At 46.0% G+C, this 17174-nt stretch overlaps 2 protein-coding genes across 6 annotated transcripts; one reads left to right on the top strand and one right to left on the bottom strand.

The window, feature by feature from the left end:
• Positions 1–241: 241 nt before the first annotated feature.
• LOC131108516 (cyclic nucleotide-gated channel beta-3-like) lies at positions 242–8998 on the top strand. Of its 3 annotated transcripts, none has more exons than XM_058059508.2 (17): positions 253–733; positions 802–937; positions 1017–1179; positions 1391–1554; positions 1627–1926; positions 1990–2198; positions 2269–2319; positions 2394–2480; positions 2846–2910; positions 3030–3152; positions 3892–4033; positions 4100–4259; positions 4407–4504; positions 4603–4686; positions 4748–4866; positions 5449–5601; positions 7972–8197. In XM_058059508.2, the coding sequence occupies exons 1-17, from the start codon at positions 641–643 to the stop codon at positions 8180–8182; spliced, it is 2358 nt and encodes a 785-aa protein (XP_057915491.2). In that variant the 5' UTR covers positions 253–640; the 3' UTR covers positions 8183–8197. The 3 variants fall into 3 exon arrangements, with proteins under 3 accessions (XP_057915489.2, XP_057915491.2, XP_057915490.2); XM_058059507.2 differs by adding an exon at positions 8208–8998 and having other exon boundaries at positions 277–733; positions 3892–4259; positions 7972–8113; XM_058059506.2 differs by having other exon boundaries at positions 242–733; positions 3892–4259.
• On the bottom strand, positions 7936–16938 carry nsmaf (neutral sphingomyelinase (N-SMase) activation associated factor). 3 transcript variants are annotated; one of them, XM_058059505.2, is made up of 31 exons: positions 16787–16938; positions 15737–15832; positions 15426–15504; positions 15272–15333; positions 14749–14785; positions 14616–14666; positions 14454–14525; positions 13868–13915; positions 13734–13786; positions 13526–13655; positions 13383–13454; positions 13190–13298; positions 12949–13125; positions 12789–12868; positions 12107–12197; positions 11960–12023; positions 11841–11892; positions 11572–11692; positions 11364–11495; positions 11260–11302; positions 11012–11181; positions 10647–10758; positions 10470–10528; positions 10324–10391; positions 10185–10252; positions 9993–10116; positions 9837–9920; positions 9362–9512; positions 9102–9204; positions 8614–8723; positions 7936–8544 (listed from the first exon to the last, which is right to left on the bottom strand). In XM_058059505.2, exons 1-31 carry the CDS (start codon positions 16822–16824, stop codon positions 8450–8452), a joined length of 2751 nt encoding a protein of 916 aa, XP_057915488.2. In that variant the 5' UTR covers positions 16825–16938; the 3' UTR covers positions 7936–8449. The 3 variants fall into 3 exon arrangements, with proteins under 3 accessions (XP_057915488.2, XP_078646698.1, XP_078646697.1); XM_078790572.1 differs by lacking the exons at positions 12949–13125; positions 13190–13298; positions 13383–13454; ... (8 more) ...; positions 15737–15832; positions 16787–16938 and having other exon boundaries at positions 12111–12197; positions 12789–12825; XM_078790571.1 differs by lacking the exons at positions 12789–12868; positions 12949–13125; positions 13190–13298; ... (9 more) ...; positions 15737–15832; positions 16787–16938 and adding an exon at positions 12716–12770.
• Between the last annotated feature and the right edge of the window lie 236 nt (positions 16939–17174).

The raw sequence follows: 17174 nt of genomic DNA, 5'->3' as shown, positions 1-17174 counted from the left end.
ATCAGCAATGATTTTGGTATTTAAGTCATAATTTTTTCATTAGAAAATATCATCAAATGTAATATGGTCCCGGCTGAGAAGCATGGACTGTCACGTCAAATTTCCAGAATGGACCACGTTTATTAGCTGTCGTTAAGAAATGGAAGAAGTGGAAATGTATTATTGTATTCTTCTACATTGATGTGTGTGTGCTTGTGTAGTGGAGAAGTACATTTAAACAAGTATAAGAGAAGAGAGATTCCTTAATCCCATTATCCAGACTGGGACTGTACCAAAATAGCCTCAGCACTTCAACTAAGTTGTCCTTGATGAACCCAATCCTAGATTCCTATGAAGTCATGGTCAGCTTACTGATTCTACTGAGATGTTTGACTCAACGGGTCCGTGTAGTTTCCCACCCGATGAGGAGCAGGTAACCTTTGTGGTTGTGACGGCTGATTGGTGGGGGAGGGCACTCAGAGGGAATTATTCAGGTTAAAGGAATTAATTGCGTCAGTTGGTTAGATGAGAGACTCGAGACGACACGGGAGCTGGCCAGGATTCTCGTAAGGGTCCGTGCATCTGCAAAGCCAAAGAGGAAAGGAAGTAACCAACATCCGCTGGGAAGTTTGCTGCCTTCTGCCCGGCAGACAGCACCGCGATGTTTGCAAAGTTGAAGAAGCTGGTGGGGGCTCCCGAACCGCCGCCTGCCTACGCCGCTCCTCAGCCTGCAGCAGCTGCTCCGCCTGCCATGGTAAGCCCCGCGCACCTGACCACACCGCTTCCCAACTTCCCAAACACAAACACGTCTTGTATCAACAGCCGCCTGAGAAGAAGGAAGACACAACGCAGCCGAGGCAAGAGGAGAAAAGCAAAGATGAACCAAAAAAAGACGAAGAGAACAAAAAAGAGGCAGAAAAGACTCAGGAAGAACTGAAGAAGGAAGAGCCGGAGCCAGGTAAAGAAAAAAGATGAATGATGTTGGTTTACCTGCTGTTCTAAGGCTTCACATAATGTCCTGCTGGGGTTTTTCATAGCACCTGCTCCTGCTGCTCCGGCTGCTCCTGCCGCTGCTCCTGCCGCTCCGGCTGCTCCTGCCGCTGCTCCTGCTGCTCCGGCTGCTCCTGCCACTGCTCCTGCTGCTCCGGCTGCTCCTGCCACTGCTCCTGCTGCTCCAGCAAATCCAGAGGGAGATGGCGGGTAAGGCCTTGTACGTTTGTAAACAACAGCCAGTATAACTCCAGTACATCCGTGTATTTTTGTGCTGTGCTGTTTTTGCACCAGTTGAATCTCCCAGTGACTCCTCCCAATACAAATGATGTATCTGAGCTGCGTCAAGATGGGTGCACCGTGCTGAAGATTTATTTGAAAATAAATAGAATTCGGCACCGTTCTCTTCTTTTGTTTTCAGTGATGAGAATGCGCCACCGCCTTCTCCACCTCCTGTTGTCTACTTCCGAAACACGGATGACTTCCTGAGAGATTTGGTCAAGACCATAAGGGAGAGGACTGACACGCTCAAGGAGAAAGTCATCGATCCGTATGCCAGCTCCCCAGAAATCAGCCCACCCGTCAGTAAGTATGAGCATATAAGCAAGATGGCCGCCGTGTCCGCACACTTACCGCTTCTCCTCTCGGCCGTCCCAGCGCCCATCCTGAGGAAGGACGACTACCTCAGGCTGAAGGAAGAGGAGCGCATCGCCAAAGAGGAAGCGGATAAGAAGAAGGCGGAAGAGGCGGCCAAAAAGGCAGAGGAGAAGAAGAAGAAAGACGAGGAAAAAAGGTTGGAAGCAGAGAAGAAAGCAGAGGAGGAAAGGCTGGCAGAGGAGGCCCGGAAGAAAGCAAAGCTGCTCCCGGAAATCAACTTCACCATCTTGGACGCCCTCTTACGACCCCTGGACGACAAGCTGGACGTGGTGCTGGGATGCACCATCGACCCTTTCACTGGTGGGTGAGATCCCAACGGACCGCGGCCACGCCTTCAAACTCTCATCCAGTTTGTCTCATCAGATCGCCGTTACATCACTTGGTTGGCCTTGGTGGCCATGTCTTTCAACTACAACGTCTGGTTCTGCTCGGCCCGCCTGGCCTTTCCGTACCATAACGAAAGCGCCAACCGCTACTGGGTCTTTCTTGACGTTCTCAGTGACTTGGTGACTTTTGTCGACATCGTGGTGTGGCAGCCGCGACTGCAGTTTGTCCGAGCGGGAGATATTGTCGTAAGTGGCGATGCCGGCGAGGATCCGCTTTCAACTTCTTTTTTACAATGTCCGCTTCTCCTGCTTGCAGACCAACAGAGCCATGACCAAGGAACATTACAGGAAATCCACTCGCTTTAAGGTAACATCTCAGCGCGACAAAGTGCACTGACGGCTTAGTTTGTGAAATGAATTCCTCTTTTCCATCCTGCAAAGACGGACATCATCAGCATCCTCCCCTTTGACCTGCTCTGCCTGTACTTTGAATTCTCTTCCGTCTTCAGACTCAACCGCTTCGTCCGGGTAGGCGAGTCTCTTCAACGAGTCTCTTCTTCACCTCAGAAATTCCCGCACAGTCGCTCCATATTTCCTATGATTCGCTTTTCAAACAAACATTCCCCAAGATTTAGTGCTGCAACTAATTCTATTATGTCATTAACTTAGTTGATTAACACGGCAGTTAGTTAAGTAATACGTCACAACATCACTGTTTTCCAAAGACAAAGCGGATGTGTGAGATTATTTTACTTTCCCGAAATCACAAACATAAAAGGTCTGCTTTCATGGATTACTAATTATTAGAGTCCTCTAGAGATGACATAACACCCCTATAGTCACTTTTTCACTCCTATGACTCTTATTTGTGTCCCCCTTCCTATCTGTCATAGTTTGAGAGTTTCTTTGAATTCAGTGACCGGCTTGAGAGCATCATGGCCAAAGCTTACATCTGGAGGTAAGAGATGCTGGAGGAATGCCAAGCTTTAGTCTTCAGGGCATGCCTTCTCCAATGCTCTGCTGCTTCTGATTGATTGTTTTTGTTCTTTCCTAATTGCTTTCTTTCTTTTTCCCTAGAGTGGCCCGCACCACAGGCTACCTGCTCTACAGCCTCCACATCAACGCCTGCGCCTTCTATGTCGCCTCCGTCCACCAGGGCCTCGGCAGCAGCACATGGGTCTATGATGGAGAAGGGGTGGCGTAAGTACATGACTTCGCTTTTCCTGTTGACGCTTGCACACATATTGGCGCTATCCGTGGTCCCGGGGGATGCAGAGACAGGAGCTGTCCTCGGTGCTGATTATGTTCCGAAGCTTTGCTGCAGGGATTAAAGCTCACATTGCAGACGTCTGGAAGGGAAAGCAGTAAACAAGAATGAAACACTTGAAGTTTAGTTAAAAATGTGATGCACAGATACCCATAAATATATAATACCTACATCCCAGTTTTTACACTCACTATAAAACATATTGCTATTATATTGCATTTGGTGCATATATTTATTATGCATTACAATAATACCTCACCACTTCACCCTGTCCTTTTTCAAACTGGAAATGGGAAGTTATGAGAGGCTGTTAACATCCCAGGCAGGAGGAAAAAGAAGCGCTTGATTTGCTCACCCACACATTATGTGTAATCATTGATCAGTGATTACAACTATTTGTAATGGTACTGAATTTATCAGAATGACAGGATCATTGGCACTGGTATCTAGGTGTCAGTAATGTTAAATGAATGACGCAATAGCCACCACAGGAAGTACTGTACCAAACAGGAAGTAAGAACAATGCTAACATGTGAGTTTATATTATGTCTCATTCATTTTTTTTGTCTACCACATTGGGTAATATGAGTGCAAAGGTGGGTGTAAATATGGTAATATTTGTGATCCATCAGCAATGACGTGTTTATGAAATCACGCGTGTGTCCTCCACAGGTACATACGCTGCTACTACTTTGCGGTGCGCAGCCTGATCAACATCGGCGGGCTGCCAGAGCCTGTCACCACCTTTGAAATCACCTTCCAGTTGGTCAACTTCTTCATCGGCGTCTTCGTCTTCTCCAGCCTCATCGGCCAGGCGAGGGTCATCTCCATTCCAACCGTCTTTCTGCTCTCTGCTCGTAAACGTGTCTTGTCTCCTCAGATGAGAGACGTCATAGGAGCGGCAACGGCAGGCCAGACGTACTTCCGGGCCTCCATGGACGGCACTGTGGCCTACATGAACACCTACTACATACCCAGATATATCCAGAATAGAATCAGGACCTGGTACAACTACACCTGGGCTGCTCAGGGAATGCTGGGTGAGTACTTTTACCCCCAAATCCTCAAAATTAAAAAGAAGAATCATATCACGGAATGATGGCAGTGATGGAGAAGTATCATTTTGTAAAGCAACACATTTGGTTTAGTTTTCTTGTTCAATTATGTTAGAATGTGGTTACTTTTAGATGAGTCGGAGCTGCTGGATAAGATGCCTTTGGTGATGAGAACCGCCATCGCCATTGACATCAACCTGGCCACGTTCCAGAAGATTGCTTTGTTTCAGGTGACTCAGCAACAACTCAGGACAAGCCGTATGAAATGTATTCTTATTCTCTTCACCCATCTTACGTATACAGTAAATACTGCATTTCCGTCTTGCAGGGCTGTGACCAGCAGATGTTGGTGGATATGCTGCTGAGGCTCAAATCCATCATTTACCTCCCGGGAGATTTTGTGGTCAAGAAAGTGAGTCCACGCAGCAACTTTGCACGTGACCATCGTGACGTCCCGCGTGTCTTCACCACAGGGCGACATCGGCAAAGAGATGTACATCATCAAGAGCGGAGCCGTGCAGGTGGTGGGGGGGCCTGACAACAGCATCGTGTTTGTCACGCTGAAGGCCGGCGCTGTGTTTGGAGAAATCAGGTCAGGGCGCAATCAGACGTGCATTTGGAGCACGTAGCGGTGTACAGAATTTCATAATATGAATAATGCATTGCACGCTGTACAGGAATCAGGTTCTCACTGGGAGTGACCAGGATGGATAGGATCAGCAATGAGTACATCAGAGGGTCGTTACATGTTCAAATCAAATTCATATTTAAAATGTGTTCATAGGTCAGGCCAATATTTCCACGTAGAAAAATGTTTTTTCTTCTGTAATATTTCAACTAAATGCCACTAAAATCACTTAATTTTGCCTCATAATATTTGTAGTTTTTCTTGTTCAGACATCTTTGTTATAGTATATGAAATAAATAATGAATACATTTCCTGGGTCATATATGACTTACTACTTTAACAAAGACTATGTTATTGTGTGTGTGTGTGTATATATACATGTGTGTGTGTGTGTGTGTGTGTGTATGTATATATATATGTGTGTGTGTATATATATATATATATATATATATATATATATATATATATATATATATATATATATATATATATATATATATATATATGTGTGTGTGTGTATATATATCTTCATTTGCTTTTCTTCAGTCTGCTGCAGTCTGCCAAAGATGGAGGGAACAGACGGACAGCAAACGTCAAAGCCTACGGCTTCGCTAATCTATTTGTTTTGGAAAAGAAGGATTTGTTCGACATCCTGGTCCACTACCCCGAGTCTCAGAAGGTGCTGGCCCGGAAGGGAAAGTGAGTCCCAGATACCACCCAATACACACACACAGCGAGGACAGGCCAGGGGAACCGTAGTCATCACCTCCGTTATAACATCATAGTGTTTGCCAGATGGATAGCTCAACTGGTAACACCACAGATTCATGGTGCAGGGGCGCGAGGTTCAATACCCAATTCCGGCGACTGTGTTTGGTGCTTGTTTTAACATTTCTCCATCACCTATTGTACTCATGACCTCCGTTATATCATAAGGCATATTTGCCGGCCTTGTGGCCCTGGTGATAGCACCACTGATTTATGGTGTGGAGTTCCTGGTTCAAATCCCGGCATCGGTTGCTCAAACAAATACCTATCTTTTAAAAATCTTATTTAAAAAAATTTAAATTTTTTTTTTTAAAAGCCAGCCTCCTAAGCCCCCTACCACCCCGCGCGCGACCTCCCTCACGACCGCCATGCCCCACCCCCCCCTCCCCACCTCGCCACCCTCCACCCCTCCGGCCATCCCCCACTACACGATTTTGCGGCCACTTAACTCCACCTACTTTTCATTTTATGTTGACTTCATCCAGATGGACAGATCTATGAGGCGTGTCTTTATTTAATTTATTTATTTGGAGACGGGATCACTCTAGAGGGAGGATCTTTATTGCCGCATAATTTCAAGTTGAGGGGGGAAGTTACACCCCCTTCATTTACATATATTGTGCCTCATTGATCACCAAGTGGGAAGGCAATGCCCTTTCCCTTTTTTAGGTCTGACTGGGATTTGAACACAGTACTCCAGCACCATGAATCTGCGGTGCTACCTATGGAGCTAGTCAGCTGGCAGCCTTTCATGATGTTATAACGGAGGTCATGAGTACGATAGGTGCTGGAGAAATGTTAAAACACCCTGACCGGGTATTGAACCTTGATCCCCTGCACCATGAATCAGTGGTGCTACCAGTTGAGTTAGCCAGCTGGTAGACATGCACGACGTTATAACGGTGGTGATGATTGCGAAATGTGCCGGACCTGGAGGAGTAGAAAAAAGACCAATAATTATACTTGCCCTGACTGGGCATTGAACCTCAATTCCCTGCACCATAAATCTGTGGTGCTGCCAGTTGAGCTAGTCATCTGGGAAACTTCTGTCATGTTATAACGGACGTGATGACATTAATACATGCTGGCATACGAGAAATAGTAAAACATCAAATAACTGCTCTTGACCTCCCTGGGTATTGAACCTTGAACCCCTCCACCATGAGTCTGCAGTGCTATCAGTTGAGCCACGTCTCACCGCATACAAACACAACAATTTAATGCCGTTTTTGGGTGCCTCTGGGGCCCCTGTTGAGTGTGTGCGAGGTTTCCCCTGTGTTTTTAACCAGAAAAGTGCATTAGAAGCAAGTTGAAAAACACACAAACAACGACATACTAACCCCTTATGGAGAGCCGCTCAAAAGGGGCGGGGAGAATCAATATGAAATTAGAGCGGTACTCCGCGCCCTCCTGTGGTCACCGGCCGCCATTACACGACGTGGAGAGCCGCTGTCTTGCCTTCGTTGCTGCACCACAAGTCCACAAAGTGAATGAAAATGAAGCACGGACGACCGGAAGCCCCGCCTGGCACGGTATAATTGTATGAATATGAGGGTTGGACTCCTGTGGGGGCTTGTAGTCCCGCTATAAAGTGTATGAAAATAAAGGAGGGACGCCTGGAGGCCGAAAGTGTCAACGGGAAATAGCCCGGAAGTCAGGCTGAAAAAAAACGACATACTTACCCCTTATGATTTTTGGCAAAAGTCCGCCACCTCTAACACTGCCACTTTATGCCGTTCTTGGGTGCTGAAGGGCCCCCTGTTGAGCTTGTGTGAGGTTTTTGACCAGAAAAGTGCATTAGAAGCAAGTTAGCAGCAACGAAGGCTGGACAGCGGCTCTCCACGTCATGTAATGGCGGCCGGTGACCACAAGAGGGCGCGGATTACCACCCTAATTTCTTTTCTGATTTTTTCTGTTTTTTTCAACTTGCTTCTAATGCACTTTTCTGGTCAAAACACAGGGGAAACCTCAAGCACACTCAACAGGGGCCCCACAAGCATTTATCTGCATGTCACAGAGAATCCAAAAGCAGTGTATGTCCAAATGGCAGATGTTTATTTTTGAAGGAAAACAAGCCAGACATCATGACAACAGATGTGTTGTTGAACGACACTGTGTATGTGCTGAGGTGAAGATGAAAACAAAATCCATCAGTAAAGTAAAAATTTACAGGAACTTGACCCTCTGGGGCTTGTTGACATTTTTATCGACTGACAATGTCAAGAATCTTGAGACAATATTTTGGGTGGCATTTTTCTTGCCATGTTATTTATATGTGTGTGTGTGTGTGTGTGTATAAAGGAAACTGACCAAGGCCAAAGCTCCTGCTGGCAAAAACGCAGGCGCCAAAGACGAGGACAAGCCAAAAGGTCTCGCTCTCTTTGGACAAAAACCACAAACACCAAAGCTGCTCCGAGCGTTCGCCAGTCTGCGGCCTATCAAGGTAACATCCCATAATTCGGTCCTGGCACTGACATGTCGGGTGGATGACCGAAGGACGGACGAGGGGTAACACGGCGTGTTTTTTGTCTTCCCAGAATATCCTGGAGAAACAATGAACTTTCCGACATCAGCCATGTTTGATGACTGCATCATTTCTCTCTGGAAATATATCCCGTCCTCCTCTTCTTTAGCACAAGTCTGAGGATGTCGGGGGGGGGGGGGGGGCTGTTAAGGTACCAAGGCAGTATATACAGTATATAATACTATACAGTCAGTGTACAGGTAGAAGTACTGTAAGATGCTGCAGATATTCCTCTGCTGCTTCATTTTCTGCTGTTTAGTTGTGCATCTTCCAGTAGATGATCTGTCTGTCTTCTCCCCCCGTGACCGCCGTGCCACACAGCTCGTTCATCCAGATGGCCGTGACTGCACCTAAAACACACACACACACACACATTAGACTCGTCACTCGTTTGGCAGCTTGTCAGGCGTGTCAAGTACCTGAATGTGCCGACATCCTGGAGGTGATGGCGTTACTCATTAAGTCCCACAGCAGGAGGTCACCTGACTGCCCCCCACACAACACAGAGTTGCCATCCCAGCAGAAACACCTGACACACACACGCACACTCAAAATGTTTAGATACATAAGATTCAGCAAAGATGGACAACCCAGCAATACTTTTACTAGAATAAAGTCAGAATATTCCGAAACAAAAGTTGTTATCTAATGGAAAAAATGTACCGCAGAATAATATTATGAGGAAAAATGTCATTTTAGTAGCATAAAGTGGAAAAAAAAGTTTTTTTATTGTAATTTTTGGAAAATGATGTCAAAGATGATTAAAGAGAGTTGAAATATTGTGGACATTTGTTGATAGTGGACATTGATTGAGATGTGTTTTATCCCTGAAATATATTACCGTAAACGTTTTAGCATATCTTTCATTTTTCACCCCTGGGGGGAGGGGGGGGGGTATACGCGTTACCTCAGCTCCTCCTCGGCTTTGACAGATGAGATGACCATTCCCGTCTGCACGTCAGTAACTTTCATGCAGGAGTCGGCGCCGATGCTGAGGACATGGAGACCATCTACAAAGCAAAGCGTCTCGTTAAGTAATAAAGTTTGGAAGCCAGTGTGGCATTCAAAAACGACGAGTGCATTTCAGCTTCATCCTGAGAGTTCATCTCAAGTCACGCGGAGCCATCCTGGAATGACGGGTCAGCACTCACCAAGACCAGGACTCACCAGGACTGAAGGCCAGGCGGTGCACGGTGCCCGTGTGGCAGTCCACCTGCTGCAGCGTTCCGTAGGTGCTCGTGTCCCAGATGGTGACGGCCCCATCCTTGCATCCCGATACCAGCAAACGCCCCGTGGGACTCAGTCCGATGGCGTTCACCTGAAATGGCGCGGCGTTACGATGTCAGCTAATGGTTGGACCTAACCATTATGGTTGTGGGGGCATGGCATATTCTAGTATCAATATAAATCCAGGCATGACTCCATCTTGCTAACTTTGGTGCTTCCTGTGGTGTGGACGCCATCTCCAATTCAGGAGGAGGTCATCAAATCAAACGCCTCCCAACACAGCTGCACCACACAGACTATGAAATAAATGGGTACAAAACTAGATTTTATACTTGTGTGTAACCCGCAAGGTATGCCGGGTAACTTCCTGTCTCCTCTGATCCAGTGGTGGACATTTGGAGAAAGAACGACTTACCCCGGAATCGTGCTCCAGTTCCGCCAGCAGCTCAAAGCGGGACCTCTTGTGAGCGCACAGAGTACGGGGATCGCACTGCCACACCTGCGTTGGACACCGAAAAAGCACAATCAGCGCTCTGGTCCACCAAGGAGGGACGCTCCCGTTCTTCTCCACCTTGACGGTGGAGTCCCAGGACGCCGTGTAGAGCTTGTCGTTGGACCAGCACACTTCGCTGACGGCGTCGTCGTGACCCATCAGCGTGCCCTGACGCCTCCCGTACGGGATGGAGTAGAAATACCTGCAGGGGAAGACAACCAGGAGTCAGAAGGAGATTGAACGTGCGTGTCAAGTCGTTTGTGAACGTACACATTATTGTCCCACGACGAACACGCCACGATCTCACTGTCTGCCAGCATCAAGCACGATGACAAGGCCTGGAAGATACCACAAAATCAAAAGCCTGTATCAGCTGATATCACCAAGAAAGCCAGTATCATCCTTCTACCATGTTGGAGAAAGATACGCTCCTCTGGAAGTCCTTCAGTTCTTTGGAGAACATCTTCAGCGTTGAGTCTGAAACAGCAGCAGGTACGTTTAAGAACATGAAACATCAACACGGAGACGTCCCAAAGCCACAACCGTTGTTGCTACCTTGGGATGTGGTGAAGATAGAAGCTCCATCTCGAGTCACAGCGACGGCCGTCACCGCCCTGCACGTTCATTCATCCAACGTTAGAAGTTCTAGTCCTGTTGTAGGTTCTACCAACATTGGCTTAGGGCCACCTAAAAGACTTTGGTGACGTGAATCCAACGTGCACGCTTACGTACTCCTTATGGATCTTGTGGCGGGCGTGAGGCGTGAGGCGGCCCATGTTGGACCACGCCAACTTCCTGCTCTCTTCTGTCAGATCTTCGAAGGACGAGTCCTCGTTCAGAGAGCCTGGCGAGGAACGCAGACACCCAAAATAGTCCATCGGTATTGAACACGTACTTTATCGTAATAGTATCACATTACATACAGTGTTAATCACATTGTAGCCATGCTGGGAGTATTTCCTGCTTCCCAGCATGCTTTGTGGCAATAGTTATGTTGGACTGTACCCTCATCCATAAGCATGCACATGCTTTTGGAACTTTTGCAAACGTATTCAAATTAAAATTGAGATCAATTCCGGCACGGACGGTCTTCCCACCTGGCGTGAGGTCACTGATCGGCGAGGTGAGGCTGGGGCTCCTGGTGAGGTTCTGCTGCACCCTCGGCGTGATCCTCTGAGGATGAGGAGTGGTGAAGAGCTGCGTGGGCGTCTGACCAAACTCCAGTATCTGCGTCAGCATGGCCACCCTCTGGTCCGGGTCCTCGATACTTGTCATACACACACGATGTGACGTCACGCCACGCCACGTAAACGCCACGTCGAACTTGAGGTCATTAGTTTCCTACCTGTCACAGTCGACGCCACCCTCATAGGTCAGCGGGTGAAAGACTGAAGGATGAAGACGAGTTATTTTACGCTCCGCCTGGATTCCGTTTGCGTTTGACAATACCGTTATTCGCCACGAGCGCTTCAACGCCTCTCTGCTTGAAGCCAAACACCAGGTCGATCCACTGGTGGAGGTGCTCCGACACGTACGGACTCTCCAGCGCCATCTTGTGCTTCTGAAGAAAATCTTTGGCGTCTGGAGCGGAGGCGAGAGAGGACACGCGTGTCAAACTCTCCCAGCGGCGTCTCGCGTGTCCTCGCGGGACGTTCACCTGAGGCCCAGGACGGGAGGGCGACGTCGCCCACGTAGCTCCCGTTCTGCCGTCGGCCCAGATCCAGGTTGAGATGGTTTCCCAAGAAGCTGGGATCATCCCCGTAGAATTCTGGAATCAGCTGATGGATAAAATGCACATCAAATAGGAAATATAATCATTATAACATCCGTCATATACACTTAAAGGGGAAGTCATAGCAGCCACTGATGCCCATATAAGGGCATACGACACATAAGATCATTTACTCCTAAATCTCACATATTTACCTCTTTGAAGTCCGTTGCTCCCTCTAAGCAGTTTTTCCACGTTTCTCCAATACTGTAAGACGGCATGTTAGTCGATATCATTTTGGGTAGACACCTGCTGCATGTATCGTTCAGGGTACCTGTTGAACATGCGGTCTGCGTGGTCAAAGCGGCCGTTCTGCAGACACAACATGTGTTCTGGAGCTGTGGGGGAACACACACACACACACAGTGAGCACAGGCGGTGTTTGCCGAATGTCCGTGTGTGTTCCAGACATGTGACCTACCAACCCTGACCAGGTAAAACAGGACGTAGCCGGGAGACGAGTAGTGGCTGCCGTACAGGAAGCGAGGCTCCGGCATTCCTCGGAAGCGATGCTGTCAACATATTCAACATATTCATATCAGCACATGGTATCTATAGCTGCACCGCTTCAAAGCACTGCAAAGCAATGGCAGTATTATAATAATAATGATTATTATTATTTATGTATACATATTTTTCATAGCTTTTTGATCTAGCATATTCATTTTATTGACATTATTTAAATCTGTATTTTCATTGTATTTGTATACTTCTCAGGATGATGCAGTGAAGCTGAATATAATAATATATAAATAAATATTGTTATTTTATAATATTTTTCAATTTTCCCTTGAATAAAATATGTATTGAATATTGATATACAAATGCATTATTATTTATAAGATCTAAGGTCCACAGTGCAGCTCAGTAATAAGCAAGCACATTATAAAAATATTACAAATGATATAAATATTACCAAACCATTTTATGAATTTAGATTATTTATAAAATATATAATGTAAAAAAATATTTATTATTTATTCTGAATATGACTAAAAAGTGCTCTCAGGATGATGACGATGTCAATAACCCCCGAATATGTGTTGGATATCATCATGGTCATCATCATCATCATCACGGTCATCATCATCATCAGGTCTCACCAGCAGCTGGTCCAAGCGCTCCTGGTTTAACGCCCCAACGGGTTTGCTCAGGTCCCTGAAGGTGTCAGGGTTGCTCAAATCTGCAAAAGAGAGGAGCCACGGGACATTAGGGGAGCGTGCGGCAGGCGGCGCCGCAGCCGCACGTTGCGCCGGGCCCCACCCAGCTGTGCGCTCGTGTAGTCGGCGAGGACCCAGGGGAAGGCGGGGTACTGCGAGAGGTCGTTGCAGCTGCGGTCGGCCAGGTTGTTGAGGTGGAGGAGATACTGGAAGTTGCTGAGGTGGCCGCGCTGCCACTGCAGCATGTAGCTCTCCGCCGTGTGCTCCGTTACATGGTTGTCTGTGGCGGCGGCACCGACAATAAAAATCGAGCTTTGCAAAAAGGACGTGCGATGAAGTCGTACCCAGGAACGTGGCGATGTAGTAATACATTTCGTCTCTGTCGGTCGTGTTGTAGAACTTCAGGTAGATGTCCGAGCAGAAGTCGTTCTCAGAGCAGAACACTTCGAGACCCTGCACGGGGGACAGGAGAGTCACATGCACACTCATGCACATGAACATACCATTTGTATGCGAGACTGCGGCCGGGGACCAGACCAGGGGTCGGAGTCCGTGTCTTCTCTTGTAGATCCGCCTCACTTGCTGCAGTTTGATCTGAATGACTGGTTCCTGCCGAGGAAGAACCAAATCATGAGCTCCATCACCGTAGGAAAGTCACTTCAGCGCATCCGACATCTCACCGGGTATCCATTCAGGGGCTGGAAGTAGAGATTGTCATCCGTGATGCAGGCATGACCAGGATTGGACACCAGGGGGAGGACCATGGCCGCCGCGCACTCCATGTGAGGCTTCTCAGCCACGCTCTGAAAGCTGGACGTCACACAAAACACACAATGCAGCATCGCACACACTCACTTTGCCCACGGACCCACACGGCATTGCACCTACCACAACTTGTCAAAAGACGACCTTGCCAGCCGAGACTGGAGATTGGCGGTAATCTAAGAGATGGAAATAAAAATAGACGGGAATAAAGAAGGCGTGGATGCGCTCAGACAAACACCAGCGTGTCATCAAGTCACCATGGCCGTCTGGTCTCCGAGCTTTTCCAGACACGATGCTCTGTGCAGCTGAAAAATACACAATTACAATTATATCAAGTATTGAAAAACATAGACTTCATTTAATGATTTATTACAGAAATATCAATATTTTAAAATAGACATTTCTTTGAATTAATATTGGAAAACCAAAAGTATTTCAAATTAAATGAAATTAAAAAACATTTTATCGAAGTAATATTAAAATGATGATAACGGTAAGAATATTTGTTGCGTTCAATTGAGCCACCGTGGTGTAGTGGTTAGTGTTCTGGACTTCAGAGCAAACACCGCTGGTTCAAATCTCCACTAGTGAGCACCATTGTTTTTGGTTAGGAAGGACATCCGGAATATAAACCAAAATCAGGATCTGAGTCAAAAAGTGGCGACTCTGTAATTAGCAAAAAGCCAAAAGAGATTTCTTCATGTTGATTTCACAAACAATCTTTTGAAATAAATAAAAATTAAATATGTCAGGTCCCCAAAGCGAGAAAGCATTTTTGTGGTGTAGCATCCGTCCTCCTCCAAATTTGTTTAGGCGGCAATCAAAGCACGTTAGAAACAGCACCTGATGGAGAGTTTGGACCACATCTTCAGTCTTCCGCCACACCTCCAGCTGGAAGTTCACCGTCTTCGCCCCCTTTTGGAAGAGACAGAAGACGGAACAGCAAGAAAACCGTGTCATGTGACGAGTACGCTTCATGAGTCCGATGACACGGGCATGACTTACTCTTTGGTTTCTGTATGGTGAAATGATGCAGTTCTCTTTGATGTAAATAACCTGCCACACGGGACGGAAAGGACGGTCAACATTAATAGAAATACATATGCTGTAAGATTATTGGTCATAATAATAACCTCACCTGTTGACACTCTATTGAAATAGAGGATGGTTTCGGTCTGTGAAGACAAGACAATGAATAAAATGTGCAGACCTGAGTTAGCATTTAGCTAACATCGCTTCAAGTCGACTTCTGGCTTCCACAACCAGCAGATATTTTCATCCACAAATAATATCATCGCTAATTCACAGCCTCTATCGGCACTACGGTTTGTGTCGAATATACAGTCAACGATAAGTACATAACCATCTTGACTTGGATTTTTATTGACAAACTTTTCATCATCCTGTTGGAGTTTCCAACTCTGACTTTCTTGCCTCTTGTTCCTGTTCCTTAGAACCCCCCCACGTGTCACGCAGACACCAGAGCAAACCAGAAATAGAGAAAAGAATACGAGACAGGAAAAGTGGAGATTTGCCTTTGGCTGACGATGAAATGATTCCCACTCAAAGAGGATTTCATTCATGTGTTTTGGAAGCCACTAAACCAGTTGGACCAACTAAACAAACACCAAAGTAGAGAAGTTAAAAGACGGTAAACTGACTCATGGAATGGGTTGCTCTCTTTGGCCTCAAACTGGATCTGCTGGCAGTCCCGCAGTGGAATCTGCAAGTGGAGCACCGAACACTCATCACACCTCACATTAAGCTTTTATATATTTTATATATGTACAAAAGGGTATGGGGGAGGGGTCACACCTTTAAAATTGGCTCAGTGAGATCATCCGGGTCAAAAATGACCGATCTGGAACACACCTTGAATGAACCTCGGATTTTTCTGGAAGGGAAAATGACACGGAGTACTTCAAGAAGCTAAATGACAAAAAGGATGTCCAGGAGCCATCATTACCATCAACTATGCGATGGTGACTTGGCTCCACATTACACTCAGGATGTTATTTCTACAGAAAAGCAGGTGGCCCACTTTCCACCATCCAAGTGGCTACGTGCGTACCTTACCGATGTCTCTGGCAGGACCACCTGTACAGTAAATAAATGGTCCGACTTACCTGGTCTTGGCTGAGGTGGAGGAGATACTGGTCACATGGTACGCCGTGTGCTCTTCAAAATAATATTCCTCCAGATCTAGCAGGAGGAGAGAAAACCTACCAAGGAGAACAGCAACAAAAGGACATAGAGTAGTAAGACTTTCATTAGTAGTTTGAAATCAAGCAGGCCAGCAAAGAATTAGACACAAATGACTCAGCTAGTCAACAAATTCCATGGCAGCTATGCAGATCATATATACAGTATTAATAGCGTTTACTACTAATATATATATACATACATACATATACGCACACATATATAAACATACTATATGTGTTTTATTAGTGTTTTTACAGCCTTTTTTCTAAATAAATACTGTTTGCATATGTTTTACAGCATGTTTTATTTTTATAAAAATATATAAATAGCTATACATACAGTACATGTGTGTTATAACTCTTTTACAAAACTAAATAGAGAAATACCTATATTTACGCAGGGAATATGTGGTTTTACTAAATATCTATACATGTATCATAGCAGTTTCAAAGAAAAGTATAAACAACAAACTGCTGGGTTATCTGGTTTGACTTTGATGACTAATTTTGAAAAGTAATTGAAAAGTCATTTACACTTCATTTTCCATGGAAAAGGGGATTTGAATAACAAATGGCCAGGTTGAAAGATCGACGTCACATTGCATGGCTTTTAGCTAGCACCATGTATATTGGTGCTACCAGACACTAATATTTGTATTTGGAACAATTTCAGTATGAAGTATTTGATTAATTTCGGATGTTTAAGGTATGGCAGGCCTATCTATTGTCGTGGAAGGTCAAGGTGAACATCAACAGCCAAAGTGTATGATGTCAATGCAGTAAACGCATCCAGTGTAAAGACTACATTTCCCATATGTCGTTTTACTTCCACATTAGGGGTCGATGTCAGCAAAGCATCTTCGGTGGTCCACTGTGACGTTGCTCTAATAATCCGTCGAGGAGCAAACACGCTGACACGGCTGTGAGGCGGGAATGATAACATGACAGACATGAACCGGAAGAAGCATCTACCTTTCTTTCTTTCGCTCTTTAGTCTTCAAAAACGCCATGACTGCACACCATCCTCCCCGACGTCTCAGCTCGCAAGAAGACGCCAGTCAGTCAAACGTCTGTCAACAAGGAAGCTGGCTCCACACCACGTGACACGCGCACGCACACACAATCTTTGTCTACTACAGAGCGCTCACTTTCCCTATCAAAACGCAATAAATACATTTCCACAGTTAAACTCAAACAGAGCACATCCAAACAGGCTCGGTTCGGTTATTTCAACACGATTGCACACGACTCGGTGATTGTGAAATACGACAATAACCGATATTTAAAGGGTTGTAGGAATTCGCCTGCAAGTTGTCTTTATGCAGAGACGATCTTTGTCAACTGACTTCTTGAAGTTAGG

Source organism: Doryrhamphus excisus, linkage group LG5 (genome assembly GCF_037039965.1).
Source record: "Doryrhamphus excisus strain RoL-2023G ecotype Guam linkage group LG5, RoL_Dexc_Guam_v1.1, whole genome shotgun sequence".
Taxonomy (NCBI): Eukaryota; Metazoa; Chordata; class Actinopteri; order Syngnathiformes; family Syngnathidae; genus Doryrhamphus; species Doryrhamphus excisus.
This window is presented reverse-complemented; position numbering and strand designations above follow the sequence as displayed.

What these genes read in the sequence shown, in the direction of transcription:
- LOC131108516 (XM_058059506.2), top strand. Translation starts at nt 641, where the DNA reads ATGTTTGCAAAGTTGAAGAAGCTGGTGGGGGCTCCCGAACCGCCGCCT. An exon ending in GACTCAACCGCTTCGTCCGG is followed by an intron (nt 2,481 to 2,845) that starts GTAGGCGAGTCT and finishes TATCTGTCATAG; the next exon opens with TTTGAGAGTTTCTTTGAATT. An exon ending in AGAAGATTGCTTTGTTTCAG is followed by an intron (nt 4,505 to 4,602) that starts GTGACTCAGCAA and finishes TCCGTCTTGCAG; the next exon opens with GGCTGTGACCAGCAGATGTT.
- nsmaf (XM_058059505.2), bottom strand. Translation starts at nt 16,824, where the DNA reads ATGGCGTTTTTGAAGACTAAAGAGCGAAAGAAAGAAAG. An exon ending in AGCCCCTGAATGGATACCCG is followed by an intron (nt 13,455 to 13,525) that starts GTGAGATGTCGG and finishes CTTCCTCGGCAG; the next exon opens with GAACCAGTCATTCAGATCAA. An exon ending in CTACATCGCCACGTTCCTGG is followed by an intron (nt 13,126 to 13,189) that starts GTACGACTTCAT and finishes CCGCCGCCACAG; the next exon opens with ACAACCATGTAACGGAGCAC.